Raw genomic sequence first — 27,157 nt, 5'->3', positions numbered from 1 at the left:
GTAACGTCATCAAATTACAGCCAATAGGAAAACAGAGCAATCAATTAGCACAACACCCCAACTTATGTTTTGCTGTTGGATATTTATTCTCCTTTTTATTGTTCAGGTTGCGATAATACTGAAAATGCGATGGGCGGTGTATTTATTTAATGTCATATCTCCCAGAATTTAAATAGTGAAACGAGAATAAATATCCAACAGCAAAACATAAGTTGGGGTGTTGTGCTGACTGATTGCTCTGTTCTCCTATTGGCTGTAATTTGATGACGTTACACAGTGCCGGATGTAGACCTGTGGAGGCCCATGGGCAGCCTCTTTGTGAAGGCCCCCTCATTATAACTACCCAAGAGGGTGGGGTGGCAAGTGAAGCGAGCCTAAACATCTGGGAGTTTCGGGGGGGGCGCTGTAAGCCCCCCCGGGAAAATTTTTAAATTTGAACACTTCTTTGGAGAATTTTGAAGCCATATGCAGTTATATTGAGGAAATTAGAACATTGAGAATTTTTTAATTAACTGTATATTTATTGATAGTATACAAATTCCCAACACACACACACACACACACACAAAAGTGAGACATGACTGGAGTCATTCATGTGGTTTCAAGTCGTGGTTTCCATTTGTAATGGAAGTGATAATGAAAAAAATATATATTTTTTTTAATCTCAATTTCGTTATTCCATGAAGTTCATTTTTAATCAATATATGTTTGTGGAATTCTAAATATATTATTAGCAACACAAACGATAGCATTCATTAAAAATATACGGTTCATAGGAAAACCAGGTATTCATAAATTTCAAGGAGTAGCTAGCCTAATCTCTATCACGCTTCTTGCTGAACATAGTTTTACGTGATGGAATAGAAAAACATGAATTTTAAGGAATGAAAATAAAAATAATCCAAATGAATAAACAAATAAATAAAATATTGTAATATGTGGAGGCCGCCAGATTGTGGAGGCCCCTGGGCAGCTGCCCACTTTGCCCACTCCTGAATCCGGCCCTGGTCACTCGAGAATAACCCGTTATAGTACCTCCTTTCCTCACACAGCCAAACTGTGGAATGCTCTGCCTTCTTCTGTGTTTCCATACTTATACAATCTGTCTCACTTTAAAAATATGGTTTTCCGGCATCTTCGTGGTGTAGATCAACACAGTATAACCTTTTTCTTCTCTATTTTCAATTTCTTTCTGTTCTTATTTTTTCGCCCCCCAGGCCCCGTTGTGGGTCGTTTAACCTGTGCCCGGGTGGGTTAATTCCCGTAAAAAAAAAAAAAAAGTAAAGGGAATGTAGTAATTTGTAGTAGTCTCGTTCAAGATTCTTCCAACACTGCTGGAGACAGCTGGCAACTCAAGGCCGTTTGTTAACTACAGTATGTAGTGTAATACGAAACAACAAAGCCCAACCATTAAATTAAGCAAAGGGAACTGAGTAACCAATCACCCCTAACCTTTACACTTATTCAAAAGTTTTACTACGTCGTATAGTAAACAGACGGCCTCGGGTTGCCAGCTGTCTCCAGCAGTGTTCGAAGAATCTTGAACGAGACTACATTTATTTGCACACAAGTTAGCTGGCTTGATAACGGAGCAGGAGGGTGTAGGGGATGGGGAGCGTTGCTAGGAAATCGGCGTCCCACCTGGTCTTTGTAACTGTGGTGAAGCAGGGAGTGTAAGCAAATGGCGACTGTGTTAAACTTTCATTTAGCTTTTCTTTACTGATTTGGCAATACAATTCAATATATTTTTTGTAACTTATTCATTGTTATTATTTTTATTTATTCCTCATTTCCTGTTACTGTATATATTATCTTAAGAAAACTATGGCTACGGGAGGAAAATACACACAAAAGTTTTTTCCTAAATACTCCCTGCCATAAACCACAGTACTGTATTTTTGGTGTCTTGTATGTCATTATTTATCGTTTTTATACATTTAGTTACATTCGCCGGAAGAGACAGACAATTGACTTTTTCAGACAGGTGGTCCCCCTTTAAGTCCAGATCTTCGAGGGTACACTTATATATAGATGTACAGTCATAACTAATTTACGAGAATCATCCTATTTGTGGACACGTGGCTATAGTTGATGCTTGAAATTCTCTCTGCTAACCCCAAACTTTCTGCCAAAGTAAGTGTGTTTGCTCCAACATTTCCTGCAACCCTGGAAAAATAAATGAGGAGGTATATATATATTGTGCTTCAGGCAAGACACGGTAGGACAGATCCCATGGAGATAATAAAATTTTTGAATGGGATTGGAAACTATAACACAGGCCACCAACACAAGAGGTTACAGTTCTAAGCTGGCCAAGATGTCAGGAAAAAAACATATAAGGAAGTTTTTTTTTTCACACAGAGAATGAAACATACATCATGATAGACTGACTTTATTAGAGTAATGTATCTTTACTAATTAATCAATAACAAATAAACAATATTGTAGCATGAATGACAGTCGTTTGATGAATGAGTGACATGCAGTGCTGTGATGTTTGTGTGTTGTCTAAGGTTGTGTGTATGTGTGTTTTGTTTTGTTTGTGTTATAATCAACCAAAAGTTACAATCACATTTAACAATGGGTAATTTCAAATCCCGCCACCGTACATTTACAATGACAAATAAAAAATTACAAGTTTTTGGCTTTCTTCTTCCTGTCAGTTCCATCAATGGTGCTGCAACAGTAGCATAATGGGGTATAGTATCCGGTTAAGCCTAAGGAGGACCAAAGTTCTCTCTTTGTTTTATGACGAACTACAGTAAATACTCAACTTAGTCCCTCATGGGCCACATACTGTCTCTACTGATTTTGTCTATGCTATTTCACTTTAATCATTCTCATAAAACATTTAGAAGGCTTTACTGTTAACCCTGCCTTAAATAACTGCTCAAACACATCCTGCAACACATCTAAGTGTTCTTCCCATGTGTGAGTGTACACTATCAGATCATCCAAAAAATGTTGCACTCCCTTCATCCCCTGAACATCGTGCGCATGAGCTTATTAAGGGTAGCGGGAGCATTGATCAGGCCATAAGGGTAAAACCCGAAAGTGAAACCTAAATCTGTCTGGAAGGCCGTGTACTCCCTACTATCATCACTTAGAGGTAACTGCCAATATCCTTTACACAAATTTAGCTTAGAAAAATAATTGCAACCATTAAGGCGAGCAAAGATATGGTCAGGGTCACTCATTGGTTCACTACGAAAAATCTGTAATGGCATTAAGCTTTTTGAAATCAAGACAAATCATATGTGAATTACCAGACTTTTTACAACCACAATGGGTGTGGAATATGGAGAACTTGAAGGTTCTATGATGCCCGCTCCCCACATGTCTGCTATCTCCGTATTCACCTCACCTCTGATAGCATGAGGTATTTTATAAGGCCTCATCCTGCAAAAGTTTAATAGCATGTTGTGGTAAGTTTGTACAACCCAGAATATCTAACAACACCTCACTGATCTTTTGTAATAACTGTCTGACCTGCTGTTGTTGGTCAGGGTGAAAGTCACGGACATCCTGGTGAGTTTTCTTTTGGACCAGTGAAGGAAGAGACAGCCGAAGGTTCCTTCTTTTCGTCGCATTCTTCCAGTATCGTTGTAAAGACTTCTTCCACGTTGGTAGCACACGATTCTGAAGCATTTTCCACCCTAGAAATGCATCTCTTTAACATGTTAGCATGAAATAAATTAGTCTTCCCATTCATCTGTATTTCATAATCCATTTGGCCTTTCTTCCTAACAACTTTATAAGGACCCTTTCACTTTACGAGCAATATGTTTGAAACTGTATGCAAGAGAAACAAAATGTCATCCCCCACATGAAATTATTTATCAACTGAAGCTTTATCATAGTAGAATTTATATTTTCCTTGATATTACATACTGTACCTCTTAATGAGCCAACCTGCAGGTATTTTCTAGCTATGTTTTAAATCAAATACGTATTGGTAAGCAGTACTCACACCATCAGTCTGCTGTCAATCCCACAAGTGGTGCAAAATGGTGATTGGCCGGCCCTCTGACCGCCCTTCCATACAGGAGTTTGAACGGTGAAAATCCCAAACTCGCCTGTGGAGCTTCTTGGTAGGTGAACAAAGACTGCAGGAAGCTAACGATCCCAGGCAGTAGGCTGTTTGGATTTTTTTTAAGCATGGATTTAAGGGTCCCATTGAATTTCTCGACCAGACTATAATGAGGGGAAATCTTGAGTAGAAATAATACTTAGAAGTTATAAGTTGTAAGATAAAATGAGGAAAGTTTGGTAGCGTGGCCAATTAGTTATTTAACTGTTAATATATTTTAAGGGGAAATTTTCTAAACACCAATTCTAAGTACAGCTATTTATTATTCAACTCAATGGCATGAACACATTAATAGATCAATATATCGAAGTTACTTGACACTGACTCTCGGACACAAACATGAAATGGATACACTTCCCACCGTAAGTAACTCACCCTTGGATCGCTCTGACAATGACTCACGTGTGACCTGAGGGAGGCCTAGCGGCTGGGGAAGCTGCTGGTGCTACTGGACTATGTTTCCTATGGGAGACTCTGCTAGCTGGAGACTTGGTGCTGGGGAGGGAAGTCTCCCTCTGGGAAGGAGCTGTCGGCCCCTTCCCTGTTACAATAATGATCCGAATGCTAATAATGCGTGGAAGGCACTGGAGGGTCTTATATTGGTGGTCACGAGCCGGAAGATGTCGTCACTAATCTGGGTGTGTCTGACCAGGTAACAGGTGTACTGGCTGGAGGGTAGCTTCTTGAGTAACTCAGTCATGTCGCCGGGTTAGCTAATGATACAGCGGTGAGAACTCTGGGTCATTGAGACCATGACCTCTACTTGGGTCAGGTCTGGACAGCTGTGTTTGCCCAGGTGCGTGGTCATGGCGCCAGTCGGTAATGCTTCCTAATTATTACCACCAGGATGTGTCTTGCAGGTGTAGTTTCTTTAAAACGGTCATAACGCCGGGTTAACTCAGGTACCTTACCTGGGTCGGGTCTTAATTTCACTGTAGGGTGTATCAACTTACGTGGGTGTACACCTGCTCATCTACTTACTGCTATATGTGCTGTTGTTTCTGGGCTGTGAGCTATGGTCTGATAAACAATCATTACAAGACCATTTCCCATGGCATGGTATGTAATTGCCGTACTTCCACCATCAAGCCAGATGTGAAGTGCGAACTTCAGTCCGAGACTAACTCCTTCGGGACACCACACCCAGCAGAATATATCCAGTAGCACCTCCGCCACAGGCTCAGTCTCAATACCTGGTAATGGGACAGCCTCAGGATAAGGAGTAACATAATCGACCATGGTCAAAACATATTTGTTACCTGCACCACTCCGTGGCGTGATGGGTCCTACCAGTTCAACTCCTACTCCCTTGAAAGGGGTTTTTATTAGGGGCATTTCTCCTAAGGTAACTTTACCAACTTTACCTTTAGGAATGGTCTTCTGACACTGATCACAGGGTTGGCAAAACCTCCTGACCTCTGCAATCATACTAGACCAAGGAAAAATTTGTTGTATGGGTCGCACAGTTTTCTCCACACCCCAAAATGTCCTCCCAGCATACTTTCGTGTGCCAGCTTCATCACGACCTGCCTGATTTCTTGGGTAAATCCAATTGACTATGCTCCCCATATACATCAATAGTCACTCTATACAGAAGTCCATTATCAGTGATGAATTTGATATTTCTCTTTCCCCCGTAAGCTCACCTTTTTCTCCGAGGTAAAACCACCTTCCTAGATCGACATCAGCTTTCTGTTCATCTTCCATTTCTTGGGCGTCCACGTTCAATCCTCCGGGAAGATTGTAGTTCCTTAACATTTTGAGAGGCTGCAAAGATCTTTAGGCTGCAGCTTTCGTCACAACTGATCCCACTGTAGGCTGCTGAAGAGGTGTAGCTCCTGTTATGTTTCCATTGGTTAAGTCATATAAAGGAATGTCTTTGCAAATTGCAGTAATATTTCCAGTAAATTAAGGAGTACCCGCATAAACGTGGGCTAATGAGTACTCTTCAATTATGCCATTAAGAAACTTAACCAAGATCTTCTTACCTATGAAACACTGAGAGGGAACCAGGTTCTTCCTCATGACCAACATCCAGTGTCCCTCAGCCAGAGTTGTAAAAAGTACCAGACTTTGTTACTTAAGTAAAAGTACGGTTACATTGGCAAAATGATACTCACGTAGAAGTAAAAGTACTGTATCCAAAGATCAATGTGCTCTACTCAGGTAGAAGTAAATAAGTATCTTATTCATAAAGTAATAAAAAATTATTAATTGTCTCAAATATCAAAATATATCCTCAATAAATGATACAAAAAATAATTAACTAAAGATAAAAATAAAAGACATAGCATTACACATGTTTATTTACAAATCTTTTTATTGAGATTAATCAATAACTGATTCTCGAAATTATGGCTGTGCAATCAGGATCTTTAGGCCTAAATATAAGCCCAACATGACCTACGGAAAGAGAATATGTTCGGCCACTCTTCTCCCTACAATCTATCGCAGGGATAGTGAACAGGCTGAAAATTTATCCGTCCAACACTACAATCACTTTCTTCCTTATCCACACAAGTATTGTTGACATAGACTTAAGGTCCGCAGGCATAATGTTGTCTCTGTTCGCATTAGGTGAGGATACAGACCTATCTGGCAAGTATCTGAGATGGGAGATGATTCACACTTCTCTTCCTGTAAACTCTGTAACTGTTCCAATGTTAACACACTTCACCACAACTGTATTGCTTTGACTGTCCCACTGTCAGGGACCTCCTATCAGTGGGGAGAGGTACTCCTCACATTACGTTTAATGTAACCCGGAGGGTCCCGCAGTGAAATAAGTGAACAACATAACATGAAATGGAGTCCAGGCCGATCCCCAAACTCCACTTTTTGACGACACACAACTATGTTGTAGTAAAAATATTATCTTAACTTTATGATGGCATGCACACACAATTAATAATTAAGAGAAATATCAATAATATTAGGTTTTTTAACACTTACATTAGTAGAAAAGATGGCTGGGCACACGGGGATGGGGGGTTGGTTCCGAGGCAGAGGGCAGATTATTGGCCCTCACCTGTATCACTGGTATCAATTGTATCACTATCCACCACAGAGGCTTGCAGGGCCTCTTTGTTAAACCCCTCAAAGTCCATATAAGTCCATATCCTCACTATAATTATCACTATCACTGACTTGGGCCGGTTGTGGTGGGTGGCGGGTAAAGAACTCGGTAATGTTTTGATGACTGGGCGACCTTGTGCGCACCATTTTCGCGCCTCTTACACAACATGGCGGATGGCGGGAGGTTTGGATCCAAAAATGGCGCGGCTTGCCAGCCGCTCTCCGCGTAATGGCGTTCGCGACCGCGGAATGTAAGAATGTTAGGTTCTGGCAAGGCACCGCGTTAACGGTGAAACGCGGAATGCGGGACCGCTTAATGTGAGGACCAACTGTATATGTCACCACCTACTTATTCATAATAATTTAGATTTAATTCTTTTATACTACCCACGCTTTGGTGAGGGCTAATTCCCATTGTCCTTAAATCATATCAATATTGTCTTCATATCACAAGTCATAGTGTGTCTTGCGAGACATGAGTACCAATGTATTAGTGTCTGACCTCATGGTCTTGTGACGAGGATTGTCGCCCCTTGGTGTGTAATAAATTAACTAAATAATAAATAATAAGCCCAAAATGACTAAACAGATGCAGGTAGTGGGGTGTTAAGCTAGAGAGATAAGTCACAATGTCGGGAAAGACCTCAGTAGCTCCATTCCATCCCCTGGGTATGCCAAATAGCTATCAGACTCCTTTTGGGATAATTGTTGTCTCCATAGTGACTGAGTCTGACCAAAACTCACCGTGAACTGTCCCTCTAATTGGGGTGTGGCTGTGGTGATGTCACTTTCCTAAGACCTTTTACCTTCACCCGAATTGGTTCAGGAGCTTCCTCGTTGTCATCCTTGTGGTCACCACTCTCTCCAGTCCGATTCGCCTGACGCAAGTGTTCGAGCTGAAGTTTTTCTTTCTCAACCTGTAGCCGCTCCTTCTCCTTCTGGCGTTGATCTCGTTGACTCGCTTGCTCATCAATCACAAAAATTTTCAAATCCTTTCCCTCATATCCATGCTCACGGCTCAGTCCAATTAATTCTGCCCACGAAGACATAATGAACACTGTAATGGACAGTGGAATAGTTGTCAAGTCGAGGAAGTGTCACCCTTCAATTAACAATACCAAAATTACTCTCATCAAAAAATAAGCAAACTAATCCAAATTTACACATTAACATGATCCTGGCAAGGTCACCAAATGTCACCCGTTTCCTTACTTTATGGATCCAGGTTCTTCAGTGATCATAAAATCAAAACAACGAAGTAAAAATTAACGATTTATAATCAACCAAAAGTTATGTTTACATTTAACAATGGGTAATTTCAAATCCCACCACCGTACATTTACAATGACAATTCAAAATTGCAAATTCTAAGAATATCATCATCATAGAATATAATAGCCATGAACAGTTTACAAAATTAACATTAGAAAATCTTACCTCTTTTCAGCACAGTCTTTTGTCTGGCCGGGGCTCACACACAGCAGAAGTATTCTCCACTCCCTGGGGAACACACTGCGGCTGGAGACTATTACTCAGGGCTCAGACCACCCTTATCCGTGACCCACCAGACTGCCCAACACAACCAAAATCCGGCAGCAACCAGTGATGGTGCGTATACCTCCAACCAGCTCAGAATAACGACTGCTTGCCGTCAGCCTCCACTCCCCCATGTCATCTAGGGGAAAGAAAGTGACCAATCAATTCAAAGATTTCGCTAAACTACCAAATGCCTAGTTGGAGGGCTCCAACTATGACAGTTGTGTTGTGGGAATGGATTCACAACTCCATGAAAGCACGTTATAATGTAGTATCTATGTTACAGGTTATTAGGATCAGTGAAACACCTGAATAGACAAAATACAACTTTATTGACATATTTGCAGAGTAGATAGTAAAGTCATAAGGTAACGCTTGAGTGGTGTTCCTCAAGGGGTGAAGAGCTCGACCAGGTCCTCTGGTTTTACTGTGATCAGGTTCTGGATTCTCAAAGGTTTTTCATTGAAGTTTTCTTTAAAAAGGCGATACAGCTATAAGAATGCAAGTAACCAGGTTCTTTAAGCCGAAACACAAAATTACTGTAACCTACAAAGTTGCATTAAATTACATTGGGATTCTACCTTAACTAGAAACTGTACTTCAGGAACACATTAGGCCCAAGCACGCTAGGAACACAGCCTCGGGTCTACACATTTTCTGAAATACCCATATATTATAACACAAAGTGATGAAAGCTTACTTTAAGTTGGCAGTAATAAATTATAAAAAAATAAGGTAGTGGGCATACAAAGTTTAAGTGAAGGATGAACTTCATGTGGTAACAATGCACATTGATGAGAGGTTAAAAGAAAGCTAGCCTAAGGGGCCCCCCAAAAAAAATAAAATAATAAACTTTCTAATAAATAAGTTATAAAAAATATGATGGTAAAGTTTTAATTTCCGGTGTCTCCGCTCTGCTGAATAAAATCATAACCAGCTTATTTTGTCTTAAATTACAAAGAAATAAGAAATACCTTTGTAAATCCGAGTCCATGACTTATCGTCAAGATTTTACAAAATTTATATTGTACTGTAATGTAAAATAAATGAAATATAAATACCTGTACTGATTTAAGTGTTAATAATATTTACAACAACTTTTCTTTTCAAAAGTTAACGAATCATGTGCCACCCTAATTGCAACTACTTGTAACAATTAGTTTCACACATATGATTGAACCTCCAAAAAATGGATGAAAAACTTGTTTGGATACTCTACAGTACACTTGAAAATATATAATCAGTTTGTGTTTTACATGAATATAAATTAATATTTGTTACTTGTGTCAACTCTCTTTTGACACTGCTGTAGCTCTGGGTATGAGGCACCAGAGGGTGAGAACCTGCACACCTTCACCAGCCTTGAGAACACACATGAGACATTGTATTAAATTATATGAAACATGAGTTTAGAAAAATATAATATAGGAATGAATATAGCAAGTTTGTTCTATGTAAAGGTTCAACAGTGTGAAAGAGTTGGGTAATGTGCACATACATGAACACCCACGCATGAACTCGCACACACATGCATACACGCACATAGACCCAAAAACACTTTCACATTGACCGGAAGTTTGATTTGTTGACATTATACACACACTTCACTTGAGGACACATAGAATCATATATATTTAGATATTTATAAAGATGAGTCAGTGGCAAAGAATGGGTCTTCTATTGCCACATGTGTATAAATATTCCATGCATGCAGAAAAAAAATTCAGATATGGAAAACCTATTATTTAAGATGTACTGGTTTTTTTTTTTATGAACTCCCAAAGCCATCTTCCAAGTCCTGGCTAGAGCTGAGTATCACAATACATGACTGATGGCCATGTATACTGCCACATTACAGTATATAGTAAAATAATAACTGAAACTCAAATACCGGAGAAGAATTATTTTCAAGTCTGGATTATGTCCTTTGTTGTTTAATCCACATGGTACACAACCTAAAATTTTGAGGCAGATGTGTGAGGTTCTAATTGCTTTTGCCAACAGGACAGGATATGCCAGTGAGAGTACCTATTGCTGGTATATGACACCCTGAGGTATATGACACCTCGTGAGGACATCTTAGATGTCTTTTAAGGACACCTCATGAGCACACCTGTGTGGACACAAGGCGGGAACAGCATGTTTGGACACCACTTACGGACATCCCTCAGAAAACTCTTCAGATGACAGTGTTTGTTAGTTTCCCTTCCGCCCTCCCCCCTTCCCTCCCCACCTTAAGTACACAACAACCGTCATAGTTACGTGAAGGAAGTACAAATAGTCACAACAATAAGAAAATATATACTTTCATACATTTTCAACATTATGTATAATGTGTAATGTATGGCATGTTGATGAGTACAACAAATCTCAAAGAAACAACTGGTTGGTGGGTTCACATTCGTCTCTGTACAATCATGTACAACCTTAGAACGGCACTTGGCTGGGGCTGCCTTGGGTATCCAAGATTTACATACACTAAGCGATAATTAATATCAAATAATCACTGTATTTTGTGTGTCCTACCGAGATCCAAGAATTTTTACATGTTAATTTGTTAACATAATTTGAACAATTCATGTAAGGTAAAATCAATTCCCACAGCAGACACAGTTTAGTCACATTCCAAATGATACTCATTCTCTACATCTGTGAAGAAATAATGGTGCTGAATACACTAGACTTGATCACTTAAACCTAATTTCAATCCACAACACCAAACAAGAAAATAAAAACACATGGTATACACACGTCATAAATTTAGTAAAAAATCAATACAAGTAAGCATTTATGGTGTTCATACTAAATGGAGCTGAAGTTCACAGAACTTAACTAGAACTGATGAGTAATCAGTCAATTATGTAATGAGTGTCTCCTCAATAGCTCAGACAGCAGGGTCTTTCTGGCCTTGTGGCTGTGATGTCATTATGTGCCTTAACATATGTACAGCTGTGTACTAACAGTATTAATTAAACTATTTCCAGACCTAAGCTATATATATATATATATATATATATATATATATATATATATATATATATATATATATATATATATATATATATATATATATATATATATATATATATATATATATATATATATATATATATATATATATATATATATATATATATATATATATATATATATATATATTGTTTAGCAAATATCAAGTATGTTCTCTTTACATGGACTTAATATTAACTTATTGAATGAAAATACATCTGCAGCTGTAAATACAATAACAAGTGCAAATAGAAAATCATAAAACTGGTCATTAGTGGCACAGTAAAACTAATGAAACTTCTTACAGGACATAAAACACTAATAATAAAAATACCACAAGGAGGCGAGCACACCACTGAGCTGTGTTGTGTGTGGTCACCACTGCTTTCTACACTAACTACCAGCTATGGGACAAACATGGAGTACAGAGCACAGTATTATATAAAAAAAATTACACATTACAATGTCTGACAATGTACCATCTAATGCTCTCAACATTGTTAAAATGGAAACAATGCATAACAGGCTAAAATCTAGTCTACACTCAATAACACTGTGAGGTACAATCACCAATAGCATATAGGAGACAATGAGTAAAAGAAGTAGGAATATATAAAGAACCTATATAGTACATATTTGGAGATTTCACACTGCTTTAAGAGTAATCTTATTTTTAAGGTAAAAAATATCGTATTTTTTTTCTGGCAGAGGCATAAAAATATACAGTAAGGCTTGAAGGACATATTGGAAATATGATACTGTCCATTTCATCTTCATATCTTTGGTCATGAAGGCTATACTGTATGAGGGGTCAACCAGAGATGGGCACAGCAGGAACAACAAGCATTACATGTGGGCTAGTTCAGCTAAACATGGAACATGGGACAGCTAATTTCTTTCCTTGGGAAATATTAAGTCACTGAGCTGCACACTCTAAATAATAGAGACATGTGGAAAACTTACAAGACTGTATAGACAGATCTTACAAGACAACTAAGACACCTTACAAGGCTGTCTAAACAGATCTTATAATTAGTCTAGACAATCTTACAAGGATTTCTAAAGAGATCTTGTAAGACTGTCTAAACAGATCAGGGGTGATTGTCTAGACAGAGACTACAATAAGGAAAAGTCAAGAATATCCTGGCTGCCACAGCTGTACATGTTAGCTACAGCACAGGTGATGTACTTGGGTATGAAAATGTTACATCTCAGAAGTGAAGGATACACTGACTCATAGTAACTTGTGACAACACTTTCCTTCTAAAAAAATAAAAAAATGCTTCAACCAATATCTCTACTAATTATAAATATAAGAGTTTCAGGTACTTATGAAGGAAACTTTTGTTGTCAAATAATAAGAGATACCTGTGGCACCATTGTAAAAGTGGGGAGCCCCCAAAAAACATTAGTAAAGAATTCAAAACACTAGTTGGGCTGTCACAAAATTACAGGGAGCCATAGCAGGAGTTTAAAGTTGGCACAGCAGCTTTAAGAACCTGTGTGTAAAGAAGATATTTATAGTGTGACTACTGAAAGGGACTAAAAACTGGTGTCATATTGATTTTGAATGCCTGATATGACTAAGTTAATAGAGGCCTACAGTAAATACAGTTCACTTAGTTATTCTGTTTGATATGTGACATTGGTCTCGTGTTGTGCCAGCCAGTTTCAGAATCATACAATATCTACTGAGTAGTTTCACAAGTATCCATGAAATGCACTCCCTCCACAGTACAGTAGGGTTTGCATGAACTTGAAGTTATTTTTGAACCCAATTGGTTGACACCATTCTAAATCTACACTGATTTGTTCTAAAATTTAATATCTGTCCCAAAAAGAAAAAAGAGGACATCTGATAGTAAACTTATGATAGGGAGTTCTGCACTCTTTGGTAGACCTACATATCAGACTCTTGCCTTGATACAATAGTATACTACAGTACATCTTACTTACAAGAAATAGGAGTCATAATTTGGGCTTCATAGCCAAAGGATCATATGAAAACAATGTTAACAAAAAGAGTGAGATGAAGTTACAAGTTAAGCGAAGTAAAACTTTAAATACTGTATTACCTAAACCTATACATATGTCTTTCTCTCATTGACAATGTTTACTCCCTGTACACAGTAATTTTATTCCCTTAAATGATAATGTTCACTCAAAACTATAAAACATATTAATAAATGAAGTGCCATCATAACTAACAGCTAGCAGCACCACCCATAATATTCCAAACTACCTTCTGTACACTTCTTGTAAACCTTTACCACTTACCTCTCTCAGACTTTCAACTGACCTACTGTAGATATTTTCCACTAACCTCTAATAAACTTTTATAGGTAAACTCTGGTAGAAAAACACTATACTGTACAACAAAGCACATAAACCATAATTAAAAAAATCCCTGTATAAGAAAAAAAAAATAATGACTAAGCTTATTCACCTCTGACAAATATAGAGTAATTGTACTTTGTTGACAATACTGGAGTCTATGGGAAACAGCCTCCAATTACCTTGTGGGGTAACTCGATGGCTATCTTCACCCGTGAGAATTAGTTTGGTCGTCTTAATCATAAGAACAGTGTAGTGTACAGTAACATGATTCATATGACTAAAATAAAGTGGTATACAGTAGTTAATAAGAGTAAATGAATGTAAAGTTATGTACAGGAACAAGTAAATTCATTCATGACAAATATTGGGAAGTACAGCATCATCAATGAGAACACAAAGGAATATATTATTCAAGCCGTATAATCCATGAGAGTAATATCATTCACAACAGTAAAGTAGAATAACATTCATGTCAGTTTATAATACTGTACCAATATTATTTGTTAAAAGATAATTAGGGAATACAAATCATGAGAAAACAAGTATACAGTCGTTAATATCATACATGAGATCAATATAGTAATGCTATCCATGAGAATAATGTAGTAATTTTCATTCTTAAGAAAAGAATGAAGTGATAATTATCCATGAGGATGAGATTCAGTATCATAATCTTTGGTTGTAAACTGCACACACTCCTTGACAGCAGCTGACTGTGTTAAGGTTGTTACAACTACGGTATTGCTAATCACTTATAATACAGGACTTTTGAGTTGTTATATCTTTCCACCACTGGTACTGTCTGGATTACATGTAGTTTCCAAAAGATTGTGTTCAGCTAATTGTCATAATTAAGGTGTGAAAGGATCTATATACCTGTACACACCTACAGCCTCAAATTATGGACAAGCATGTTTTTGTAGGAGTTTAGCAGTAAGGAAAAAGAGCAACAAGCATCACTTGTAAACTTCAGGAAAGATGAACATCAACAGACCTCTAATACAACCCACCAAGCATATAAAATTCAACAAAGTGAGGAGTGCATCATCTACCTGCATAAACGTATAATTCAACATTAATTAAGTAAAGAGACATGTAATAAGACTGTGCACCAAATGTACTGATGCTTTGATTATTACACATTAAGAATTTGGCTTGATCTTATACTACAATGTGATCCAGACTTGTAAATTTCAGTGAAGGTAGAAGAAAACTGATACTACTTTTTATTGTGTCCTGACACATATTCACTCCAGATGCTGAGGTATAACCCCATTCTGGTGGCTGGAATCTAACCCTGCACTGAAGGCTGAGTGCTGATCCCATGGACTAAGTTACATCACTTTTATGTCACACACATCTGCCAACAAGCTGTAGATGAAAGACGTCACTCTTTGTCTTGCTGACATTCAGTCCTGAAGTTGTTTGTGTATTATAATGGTCTTTTTAGTTTTATAACCAAACTCACAGTCTTACAATTATCTTTAGGGGTTTTCAGAGTTAGCAATGGTAAGCCTATATACAGTATAATGGTGTTTCCATAAAGCTTTAGAAGAATGATAAAGAAATTTGGCCAATAAGGTGTGTCTAAGCATTGATTACAGTTTTAGACTAGGTAATAGCTTTTAAAATATTGTTGGTGTGTACAGGAATTATTTGTTAGCATAATACTGATTGTGAGTAACTTAAAACTGAGAGAATATGACATCATTATCTTTGGTTAAAGCACAGCAGTATATATGGGTGTGCCACTAGAGTAGTAGTGGATGTGTAAGTAAAGTATGTGTGGATATTTAATTACAGTATTTATGGGTGGTATGGGGGTTACAATGTATCAAAAAAATACATTATGCATTTGTATCACTGCAAAATGAGCCAGACACACATTAAAGTTGATATAATTTAAAATAAACAACATCCTTCTCCAATTTTTTCATATCTAAATAGACATACATTACTAGAAACCAAATGTAAAATAAAATAATCTACAAGAGGAAAAATGTTGATCTCTCAGAATAAGGTGCGAGAACTTTAACAATGTCATGATCTATGGAGGTAAATTCCAACAAATAAGAAGGACAAATTTCAGTGTTGGGATTTTAAAAAGATTTTTCTCTTAAAAATATATAACACATCAACCATTACTGACAGACAAAGAGCAACGCCCATAAATGTATCCTAGTCTCTTAGTTTGCTAATGGCCGGTAGGTTGTGGTGTGGCCTGACAGTACACTCATGTCACCTTATGCTTTCCTTGATGAAGGAAGCTCATAGCGACATGACATGGCCAGGAACACAACCCTTCCTGTTACCCTTGAGCTGGTGGAAGACGGAGTGAAAGGAGGATGCTTATTATCCCCACTGAGAAGCAATAGAGAAAATATGATACAGTACCTGTATATATACTTTGGTAAATGTAAGACCTGTTGAAGACTAGCTGGCCTTATGAAGGGCATTGAGCGAACGAGGTATAGAGACATGTAGCCTGCGTAGAGAATTGCAGACAACATCCACACGACAACCAAAATACTGTACACTATTCAATGGCTGCCATGATGGGAGTGGAGGCAGAGTCTCCAGGCGATATCAGAAAGAGATTAAAAACTTGTGGCTCAAGTGTAAAAAATTTAACTTCATCCCATTGCCTCACCAAGTCTAACATTGCCAGCAGACTAACTCATCAGTCTACAACTTTCACAATAAATATCATTTGGCATATATATTGAGATAACATCTTTGGCTTTTAGAAGTTTGGCAATAGTTAAAAAGACCTTGAGAAATGTTGTGTTAAAGTTCTCAAATTTTGTGTATGAGAACATGACATAAGGTTTATGGGCCATAATCATAACAAGACCTTTATTGATGAAAGCCACTTCACTTGATCTTTTTTGAGCTATGACAGCACAGCAAGATGCCGACTCTCCAGTAAGCCTGCAGATCATCTTGCCTATTAATGTGAATCTTTGAAACAGGCAAGTATTCTATGGCATACTGTTGGAACCACCATGAGAAAGTACCACTGAAGCAGTCATAGCCTCTATGGTAACTTGATGAATGGTTCTCTTTGGAGATTATCCTTTATAGTTTCTTCAGTGAGTGAACGGCCAGGCGGGGAGGGCCGGCCGAGGTCCTGTCAGCAGGATATCCGACCAGAAATACCCATTCGGTTAAGTCTCTCAGGTTCTGAGGTGGAGTGAGCACGGTGGAGGGAGAGTGTCTGCTGCAAGGTTTTTAGAATGTCTGGGAAGACTGGACGCTGGGCCGTCTCTGAATCCCAACATTCACCAATCAGCGTCTGTGGAGTGATACACAACTTGAAACAAAAAAATATTTACTTTTATAAAGTTCTGAAATGGGCTAATTTGGATTGTAGAGTTCCAGTTCACAAAGATAGTAAGACCTGAGTCCCAATGGGGGCTGACATTCTATTAGTCACAAAGAGGTGGTACAGTGGGAAGGGTGTTATCCAGCGTGACCCTACCAAACATTACAGGTTTCCTCCGGGTATTCTGGTTTCCTTCTGCACTAACATTAAAAATTAAATTAATAAAGTTACAAAGAATGGACAAACCGCCCAAATGACTCATAAGCTGATAGGTTGTAAATAACTTATGAATATTGACCACTTCTCACTTGGAAGGAACACACAGACAGATATGTGTGTACACAACAGTAACACACAAATTACTACACACACATAATGACTACACTGTCTACTTAAAATAAGATATATAACAGCCATAAAAGTATTTACCTTGAGGTTCTGAGTACACTGGAGGTCCCCTGTGGTTGGCTGCCTCCGTCTGCCCACCTGCAGGATCACAGCATGAGGGTGCTGCATAGCGAAGGGTGGGGCCTCAGCAAACAGCTCATACAAAAGGGTGCCATACATGTACACGTCAGACTGCTGCGTAGGTGATGCTGTCACTGTCACGTGGGGTGGAACCACTTGAATTGTCCGCATCATCTGCAAACAAAAAATTGTCAGTGTTCTTGTTTTAATGCTTATCAACTACAATATAATACTAACCACTCTCTCACTCCATTATTTAATAATTTATCATTTAGAAACTAACATGATCAATTTTTTTTCGTTTTGTAATATTTGAATAATATTCCCACTAGAATCAAGATCAAACATACACACATTCTATCTTCACACACACTACAATTCATTCATTCTTATAGCTATAATAAATGAGTTCTCTACTACTGTACTGTAATCCTTCCACAATTAAACATGATGTTGGGTGATCTCGCACAGAAGTCTATCTGAAAACTATTTGAGTAAGTTTAACTTTTTCATTTTATTTGATAAAACTTTTGTTTGTGACAAGACTATATAACAGGAAAGTTTCTAAAAGTGCTACCCAGATGTAAGCTAAGGGGTCATATCAGGAATTAATAGTTGATATGATATTGTGTTTGGAGTGTATGTGTCTGTGATACAGAACTCAATTTATGCTGCAAAACCATTTTCCAGGGAGGAAACCCATCACTTATGATTGGTAAATGTGAATGACACACAAGTCAACTATGCAATAGAGACTATTTTCCAATAAAATCCTATAAGTAGTCGGATCTTCACCCTTCTAACCCCAACCGATAAGATTCAACCAATCTACATAAGGAACAAAGGCAATAATGTATATTAAATTTAGTTAAAATCTTTCAAACTTTTCTTAAAATATCTTGCAGAAATTGGAAATTGCCTATTTGCCAAAATGTTGTAATGACCTTTCCCACATACTTTCTCACACTTTGGTTAAAATCCATCATACAGTTCTTGATGTTTCAGAACCCAGACACACAACAGGACACACTACTCCTGTTTGGTGTGGCAGAGAAACAGTATCATGCCCCTCAACCCATGATAAATACAGTACACTTATCATGCAACTTTAGCCTTATCTGTCTGGAGAATGGTATGGTATGTGGTAGCAAATGGGTATGTGGTAGTAGATGGTATGAGTAAGTAATATAAAACAAATGTAAAAACACCAAAACGACCTCTACAATGAACCGTTGCCATGAGGCCTCTTTGTCCTATTATGTACCAAACAAAATATTACTGTGGTATGGTCTATCAACCACTAGTGTGTAAATGTAACCAGGAAAACTTGAGACCTTAATTCAGCCTGTTTGATGTTGAAATTTGAAAAGACACTACAGCTGTTTTAGTGTACTGTACATTCCATTATCAATACTGTATATATAAGTAGGGTTACATAATGAGTGCTTCAAATACACGAGAGAAAACTTCAAATCCTTAATGACTTTAAGGGATTCAAGATTCCTCAAGGACATTTTGTGAAATTCTCAACTGGGTATTTTATCCATTTTGTCACCGTTTAAACCCCATGTGAGTCTAGCCATTCCAATATTTTATTGATATTCTTTTACACAGCATTAACCACTTAGATATTCAAAGGAAAAGGAGGCATGTTAAAAACGTGCAGGGCTTTTATTAAGAGATAAATTATAACTCCTCAAGACCATCTGTGGGTAAACTCTCTACTATTTCCAATACTCATCCCAGCTTAATTGACTCACAAAGTATGGCCCTCCAAAGTATTATATATGAAGACAAATGATTCCTCTAAATAATCAAAGTATTAATAGTACGTACAAATATGCTCTAAAATTCATGTTATTACATAATGCCTAAGTTAACGAGAACTTGTGTAGATAGTGTCATTCAGAGTAATATATTGGCAAAAATTTTCAACCACTAGTACATTCCAAAAATCCTGTACAGAATACATAATACCTGTAACATAAGAACATAAGAATGGAGGAAACTGCAGCGGGCCATACTGGGCAGTCCCGTTTACACCCAACCCCTATCGCTCATATATCCATCCAACATATGTTTGAAGCTATCCAGCGTATTCGAGTTAATGATGATATTTGGTAACTTGTTCCACTCGTCCACCACTCTATGTATTTCCAAACCAATGTTTACCTATTTTGCACCTAAATCTAAATTTGGCTAATTTAAAACCAATGTTACGAGTTCGCTCCTGGTTGGATAGTTTGAGTACCTTTGTAATGTCACCTTTGTTTAGCCCTGACTTTCATTTGTAAACCTCTATCATATCGCCCCTCACTCTACGTCTCTCAAGGGAGTGCAAATTAAGATGCTTTAACCTTTCTCTGAACTCAAGGTTCCTAATGCCCGGGATTAGTCTTGTCATTCTCCTCTGAATTCTTTCCAAGGATTCTATATCCATTCTGTAATAGGGTGACCAGAATTGAACTGCGTAATCCAAGTGAGGTCTCACAAGAGCAAGGTATTGTTTTAGGATGACCTCACTAGTCTTGTAACTAACACTCCTTTGCATGAACCTAAGTACTTTATTAGCCTTGTTTCGAGCAAATATGCATTGTTTACTTGGCCTAAGATTCCTACTTATCATTACTCCTAAATCTTTCTCGCAGTCGGATTTCTCAATAACATCGTTGTTCATCTGGTATCTGGTTTCCTTGTTTACATCTCCTACACTGAGTACTTTACATTTGTCCACATTGAATTTCATCTGCCATTTTTCGGACCATTTTAATTTTTTTTAGATCTTCCTGTAGTTTTACGGAGTCCTCGTCAGATTTAATTACACGTCCTATTTTAGTGTCATCAGCAAATTTACTTATGTTGCTGTCTATGCCGATATTTATGTTGTTTATGTATATAATAAATAATAATGGTCTAAGTACTGAGCCTTAGGGAACTCCACTAGTGACGTTACTCCAATCGGATTTAGTGCCGTTAATGCTCACTCGCTGTTTCCTGTCCTGTAACCACGCCCTAATCCATTTTAGATCTCCTTTAGTGCCATGAGCCTCCACTTTTTTATTAATCTTTCGTGGGGGACTCTGTCAAAGGCTTTGCTAAAGTAGAGATATACCACATCATAATTGTGCCCCTCGTCCACTGATTCGAAAACAGATGAAAAGAATGTTAATAGATTAGTTAGACATGAACGCCCGCTTCTGAAGCCATGTTGGGAATCATTGGTTAGATTGTGCTTCTCCAGATGATTTCGAATAGCATTTGAAATGATTGCTTCCAGTAATTTGCCTACAATTGATGTTAGACTGATTGGACGGTGGTTAGAGGATATTGATCTATTCTGGTACTACACCCGTTTTTAAGGACATGTTAAACAACTTTGCTAAGGGCATACTAAGCTCTTCCTTACATTCCTTTAATACTCTGGCAAATATCTAATCGGGACCTGGTGACTTAATAGGCTTTAGTTTGTCTATTTGCTTATTAACATAATTACTAGTCACTACTATCTCGCTTAATTTGTTTTCTTCACTATCTCTGTATAGAGTCGGTGCCTCGGGTATCATGTTTAAATTTTCGGTGGTGAAAACTGTTGAAAAATATTTATTCAGATTATTGCTCATTTCTCCATCATTATCAGTTAGCTCAACGGTATCTGGCTGTATTGATCCAATCTTTTCTCGTATTTTAGTTTTATACATTTGATAGAATCCCTTGGGGTTTGACTTTGCCTCCCTTGCTACCTTCAGTTCATTATTCCTCTTTGTTTTTCTTATCTCGGTCATAACCCTACTGGCCAATACCTTATAATAATCTCGGAGGTAAACTTCAGTACTTCACCACGATTTATTCTCCTACCTATAGCCTTCCTTTGCCCATCTGAAATCTGGGACTTTAGTGGAATTTTCCTTGCGGTTGCCCTGAAAGTCTAATTGAAATCTTATTTCTTTATTATCGCTGTTAGCAAGTTCGTTCCCTACCTCGACATTACTAATGAGGTTTTCTCTGTTTGACAGAACTAAATCGAGTATATTATTACCCCGGGTGGATTCGGTTATATGTTGGCTTAGGAAACAGTCCTGGATTGTTTCAAGAAAATCCCCTGATTCTGAGTTACCTGTAAGGTCAATCCAATCTATTTGGCTAAAGTTAAAGTCGCCTACTATACAGACTTTGCTATGCATGGAAGCCCTGTGCATTTCATCCCAAATAAGTCGCTCATTAACTCTATCAAGATTAGGAGGTCTATATATTACTCCCGTGATTATTTTTTTCTTACCATCGATTAATTCTATCCAAATTGTTTCTGATTCCGCTCAGTTTTTATTTCCTTATTTATTTCACACTTCAGATTATCCCTGACATAGATTGCTACTCCGCCTCCTTTCCTAATCTGCCTATCGGTATGGAATAATTTGTAACCTGCAATTTGGTATTCGACAAGTAACTCATGTGAGTCTAGGGTTATCCATGTTTCAGTGAATGCTATTATATCGATTTTTTAGGTACATACCAACGCCCTGATTTCATCCATTTTGTTTCTCATACTTCTACTGTTTGCGTAGTAGACATTTAAGTTAGTCGTATTCTGGGTCCCCTCTTTGTCGCGTTTAGGTTATAACTCCCTGCCTGATTTAGTTTTGTCATCATTCCTAACACTATTTCCCTGGAACCTTTCACTTTGTTTACCCACTCCCACTGCAGTCTCCTCTACCCCCGTGCTCATATGTTCTCCTAGCAGTTTAATAACTTCGACATCTTTTGAACTGCCCTCTCGAGAGAGCCAGCCAGGGTTGCCACCCCATCCCTAACATAAAGGTCCCTTCTGCCGCAAATGTTGTCCCAGTTGTCAATGAAAGGGACTGATATTGACTTGCAATATCTGTCAAGACGGCCGTTGACACCAACTGCCCTTGACAACCATTCATTGCCAACTCTCCTTCTAGGCAGGACACCACATATGATAGGGATCCCTCCCTTCGACCTAATACGTTCTAAAGCTGTCTTGAACTTATCAAGAAGTGCAGCACATGTATCAGTTCAGGTATGTATTTTCACATAACTCTTGATACTCAACTTAGCTAATTGGTAAAATAAGAGGAAATGAACACAAACCTCTGGTGGCAGGTAGGTGAGGAGTCCCTGAGCAAGGCAGCCCGTGTCTTCCCCCGTTGGGCCGGACTCGGCCATGCTGTGGTCCAGGAGGCTCAACTTGATCTTGGCCTCAAGGAACACATTGCGGGAGTTGAGGCGACCGTGGATAATCCCACGGGAGTGGAGGTACGACATGGCCTGCGCTACCTGCCGGCCAGAGAGGAGTTATACTGTGCATTCCAGGATCCTTAACATAAAACACACTAATACTGTACAGTACTTTGTGAAGTTTTGTAAATACAATACTGTGTATCTAATACAATACTGTATATCTAATCATCTATGCTGTTCCATTGCCAAGTACAGTAGTAGTGAAAGTGGTGCGCTAAGTCCCACAGCCCCCAAATAACACTAAGCTTTTTATTTTGTATAACCATTGCTTGAATTACTTACTCAAGGAAATTGTTACAAGGCAAATTGGTAACAAAAACAAGATTTGCTCTTTCACATAAGTCTGAGTTCTCACCTGCCGAGCAATGTTGACCCGAGATGGATAAGGGATGGAGCCCCTGGAGGTGGTGTGTTGGTGGAGTGACATGCCTCGCCGGACACCCGTCACAATGGCCAGGTTGGGCGGCACCATACATGCCCCCATGAACAGCACAATGTTCTCATGGCGGATCATGGACAGACTCGATACCAGGTCCCAAAAACGGCGTTCTGTGGTGGTGTCAGAGCCGTCGAAAGTATGGATCATGACATCACCATGCCAACGACCCCTGTGACATAAGATATGTTAGTCTGTTTTGCTTTTATATATATATATATATATATATATATATATATATATATATATATATATATATATATATATATATATATATATATATATATATATATATATATATATATTGTTAAACAAATTTACATTTAGACATTCAGTAGATCAAAACAACATTATCACTTTCTAACTATGATGATATTAGATATGCTAAACATACCTGTAGATGTTGGTGGTGGACCCACGTCGAAGAACATGGCCAAATCGTAGTTGGTCCCAGGATATGGCCCACTCTGATAAAGGGTCATGGCTGGTGGCTGTCTGTGTGGTGGAGGAACCTGAATCACGGCGCTCCTCCAGTACCAGAGGTGGAACCCTAACCTCCACAGGCTCCTCCTCTTCGAACCCACTCTCTTCACCTGTGCTCTCCTCTCTGCTGGACGACCCTGGTCTGGACATCCTGCGAGCACTTGTCACCAGCGGGGTGTTCGGCCGTCCACTACAATTCGTTTCTTGTGGCGTTGTCAGAGTCTGTGGTGGAGCGGGAGGGAATCCTTCATCCTGACTAATTGTTTTACCACGAGAAAGGCGTCGTCGGCGCTCTGCTGCCTGAGCGGAAAAGCGACCGTCGAGGGTGCGTCTGAGGTGATCAGCTGGAAGGGACATTCGGGGTCTGGTGGACGGTGCCCGCTGAGGTGATAGTTCTAGAGAACGTCGCATGTAGCCCGGTGGGTTGACGAGGCGGTGGTGAGCGGTGGGTGTGTGCTGTGCGGATATGTTAGGCGAGGAGTACCCACTCTCCTGTTGTGCCAGCAAAGTCCGGCCTTCCTCCCATGAACCGCCCCGGGCAGCACGACGCAACAGGTCGGCGAATCTTTTACGAGCCGTCTTGGAATCATGAGGTGGAGCATCAGTCCGCAGCCCGTAATGCACTTTAGCGTGATGCTCAGCCGACTTGGGTGTACGTCCTGGTCTACGTTTGCGCCCAAGCCATTGTACCAACCGCAGATAGAAGCGTTGTGACGTCCTGAGAGCCGCAGTGCGCTCGTCGGCCGTCCCTAGCAGTTCTGCTACCCCAGGATCTAGTTCCTGCTCACCCCCCTGCCTGCGCACCTCCCCAATCTCCACAACCTCTGCAGCGTTGAGAGGTTTGAGCGGCAACCCCATGAGGCCAGAGAGGGTGAGTCCTGGGTGGGCGGGCGGCACCTGGAGGGTGGTGGGTGGGGAGGCAAGGTGGGCCAGGGCCTCGCTGTCAGCTGAGGCCGCGGGGTGGGCGGGAGAGGGTGCCGAGGTGAGGGGGGATGGAGGGGGGCTGCATGACCCCACGCTGCCGCTGTCCTCGTCTCGTGGACACCTGTAGAAAGAAACAACTGTTAATGTATATTAGTACACACCTGTATCAAGACACAACCTGTTAATGTTTACAAATATATGTACACACATTTGTAGCAAAACACTTGTTAATGTTTACTAACACCCACCAAATAATGGGCCAACTAGTGGGTTAAAAATAAAATAGCCATATAGCACCAAATCATGGGTCACAGTGTCGCCAAATACATAGACCACGAAACTGAACAACACAATTAACACGCAGAGGAATTAACCCAAAATCTCACATGCACACACACACACACACACAACCCAAAATCTCACATGCACACACACACACACACACACACACACACACACACACCCACACACACACACACACACACACACACACACACACACACACACACACACACACACACACACACACACACACACACACACACACACACACACACACACACACACACACACACACCCACACACACACACACACACACACACACACACACACACACACACACCACACACACACACACACACACACACACACACACACACACACACACACACAGACACACACACACACACACACACACACACTCTCTATTTTTCTGATAATTGAACTTTATTCTTCCTTCGTCTCATAGCATGGTACGATGATTTACCTCTGCCCCATCCCCATTCCTCCCTCCTCCACCTCCACCCCTTCTTCACTCCCCATCCCTTCACCCTTCCCTCCTCCCTCCACCTCCACCCCTTCTTCCTCCCCATCCCCTTCACCCTTCCCCCCCTCCCTCTCCTCCACCCCTTCTTCCTCCCATCCTTCACCCTTCTCCCTCCTCCCACCTCCACCCCTTCCCTCCCATCCCCTTCCCCTCCTCCCTCCCTCCACCCCTTCTTCCTCCCCATCCCTTCACCTTCCCTCCTCCTCTCCCTCAATCCTTCTTCCCTCCCTTCCTCATCACCTCTCCTCCTTCCCCTCCATCCCTTCTCCCTCCTCCTTTATCTGTGACCTGTTGGTACCCTTATGTACCCCTTATACACCACGTTAAGGTAATGAAGGGGTACCACGTTAAGGATAATAGAAGGGTACCACGTTAAAGGATAATAGAAGGGGTTTTGCGTTAAAGGGTAATAGAAGGGGTACCACGTTAAAGAGGTAATAAAGGGGTACCACGTTAAAAGGGTAATACCGCGGGGTAAGAGTTAAAGGGTAATAGAAGGGTACCACGTTAAGGATACCGCGTTAAAGGGTAATAGAAGGAGGTACGTTAAAGGGTAATAGAAGGTACCACGTAAAGGTAATAGAAGGTACCGCGTTAAGGGGTAATAGAAGAAGGTACACCGTTAAAGGTACCACGTTAAAAGGGTTAATAGAAGGGGGTACCACGTTAAAGGGTAATAGAAGGGGGTACCACGTTAAAGGGTAATAGAAGGGGGTACCACGTTAAAGGGTAATAGAAGGAGGTACCACGTTAAAGGGTAATAGAAGGGGGTACCACGTTAAAGGGTAATAGAAGGAGGTACCACGTTAAAGGGTAATAGTTACCCCACGTTAAAGGGCAATAGAAGGGGTACCACACTGAAGGTACTACCATCTACCCAGACATGGTACCCCTTTGAGATTTACCCCCATCACCATACAACCCCCCCCTCTTACAGCCTCATGGTACCTCCTCCCCTCACACCCTACTGGTACCTGCCTGGTGGTACCCTTGTCCCCTCACACCCGTTGCCTGGTAACGCACAGAGAGGGTGAGGTCACAGTCGCTGACATTTACAAGAGACTCTGAGCGTGGGATGGGAGTGAGGGGAGAGAGGGAGGGAAGGTGAGAGGGAGGGAAGGTGAGAGGGAGGGAAGGTGAGAGGGAGGGAAGGTGAGAGGGAGGGAAGGTGAGAAGGGAGAGGGGGGAAGGGAGGGGCGATGGATGGTTGGGTGAGAGAATGGAGAGGTGGAGGGGGACAAGGAAAGAGGAAGAGGGGAGGAGGAAGGTGAGAGGAAAATGGATCGTAGGGAGAGAGAGAGAGAGAGAGAGAGAGAGAGAGAGAGAGAGAGAGAGAGAGAGAGAGAGAGAGAGAGAGAGAGAGAGCATTCTGGGATACACTTTCT

General features: G+C 39.9%; 2 protein-coding genes across 3 annotated transcripts in view; both read right to left on the bottom strand.

Moving 5' to 3' along the window:
* Positions 1-1,876: 1,876 nt before the first annotated feature.
* On the bottom strand, positions 1,877-4,394 carry LOC121872080. Of its 2 annotated transcripts, none has more exons than XR_006090019.1 (3): positions 3,971-4,394; positions 3,267-3,656; positions 1,877-2,166 (listed from the first exon to the last, which is right to left on the bottom strand). XR_006090019.1 is itself a non-coding variant. In XM_042374769.1 (3 exons), the coding sequence occupies exons 1-3, from the start codon at positions 3,588-3,590 to the stop codon at positions 2,083-2,085; spliced, it is 318 nt and encodes a 105-aa protein (XP_042230703.1). In that variant the 5' UTR covers positions 3,591-4,394; the 3' UTR covers positions 1,877-2,082. The 2 variants fall into 2 exon arrangements, 1 of the variants encoding a protein (XP_042230703.1); XM_042374769.1 differs by having other exon boundaries at positions 3,267-3,399; positions 3,490-4,394.
* Positions 4,395-11,873: 7,479 nt separating this feature from the next.
* LOC121872079 (kinase suppressor of Ras 2-like) overlaps positions 11,874-27,157 on the bottom strand; it is a 45,045-nt gene continuing 29,761 nt past the window's right edge. Inside the window, exons 2-6 of the mRNA XM_042374768.1 lie at positions 23,933-25,066; positions 23,458-23,710; positions 22,953-23,138; positions 17,802-18,014; positions 11,874-17,342 (exon numbers count right to left, since the gene is read on the bottom strand). Of these exons, the coding sequence (XP_042230702.1) occupies positions 17,181-17,342; positions 17,802-18,014; positions 22,953-23,138; positions 23,458-23,710; positions 23,933-24,879 (1,761 nt within the window). The 5' untranslated portion in view covers positions 24,880-25,066 and the 3' untranslated portion in view covers positions 11,874-17,180. The remainder of the gene's footprint in view (positions 17,343-17,801; positions 18,015-22,952; positions 23,139-23,457; positions 23,711-23,932; positions 25,067-27,157) is intronic.

This window comes from Homarus americanus, unplaced genomic scaffold (assembly GCF_018991925.1).
Source record: "Homarus americanus isolate GMGI-L3 unplaced genomic scaffold, GMGI_Hamer_2.0 scaffold51476, whole genome shotgun sequence".
Taxonomy (NCBI): domain Eukaryota; kingdom Metazoa; phylum Arthropoda; class Malacostraca; order Decapoda; family Nephropidae; genus Homarus; species Homarus americanus.
The sequence above is the reverse complement of the archived record's forward strand: the minus strand, read 5'-3'. Positions and strand labels throughout refer to the sequence as shown.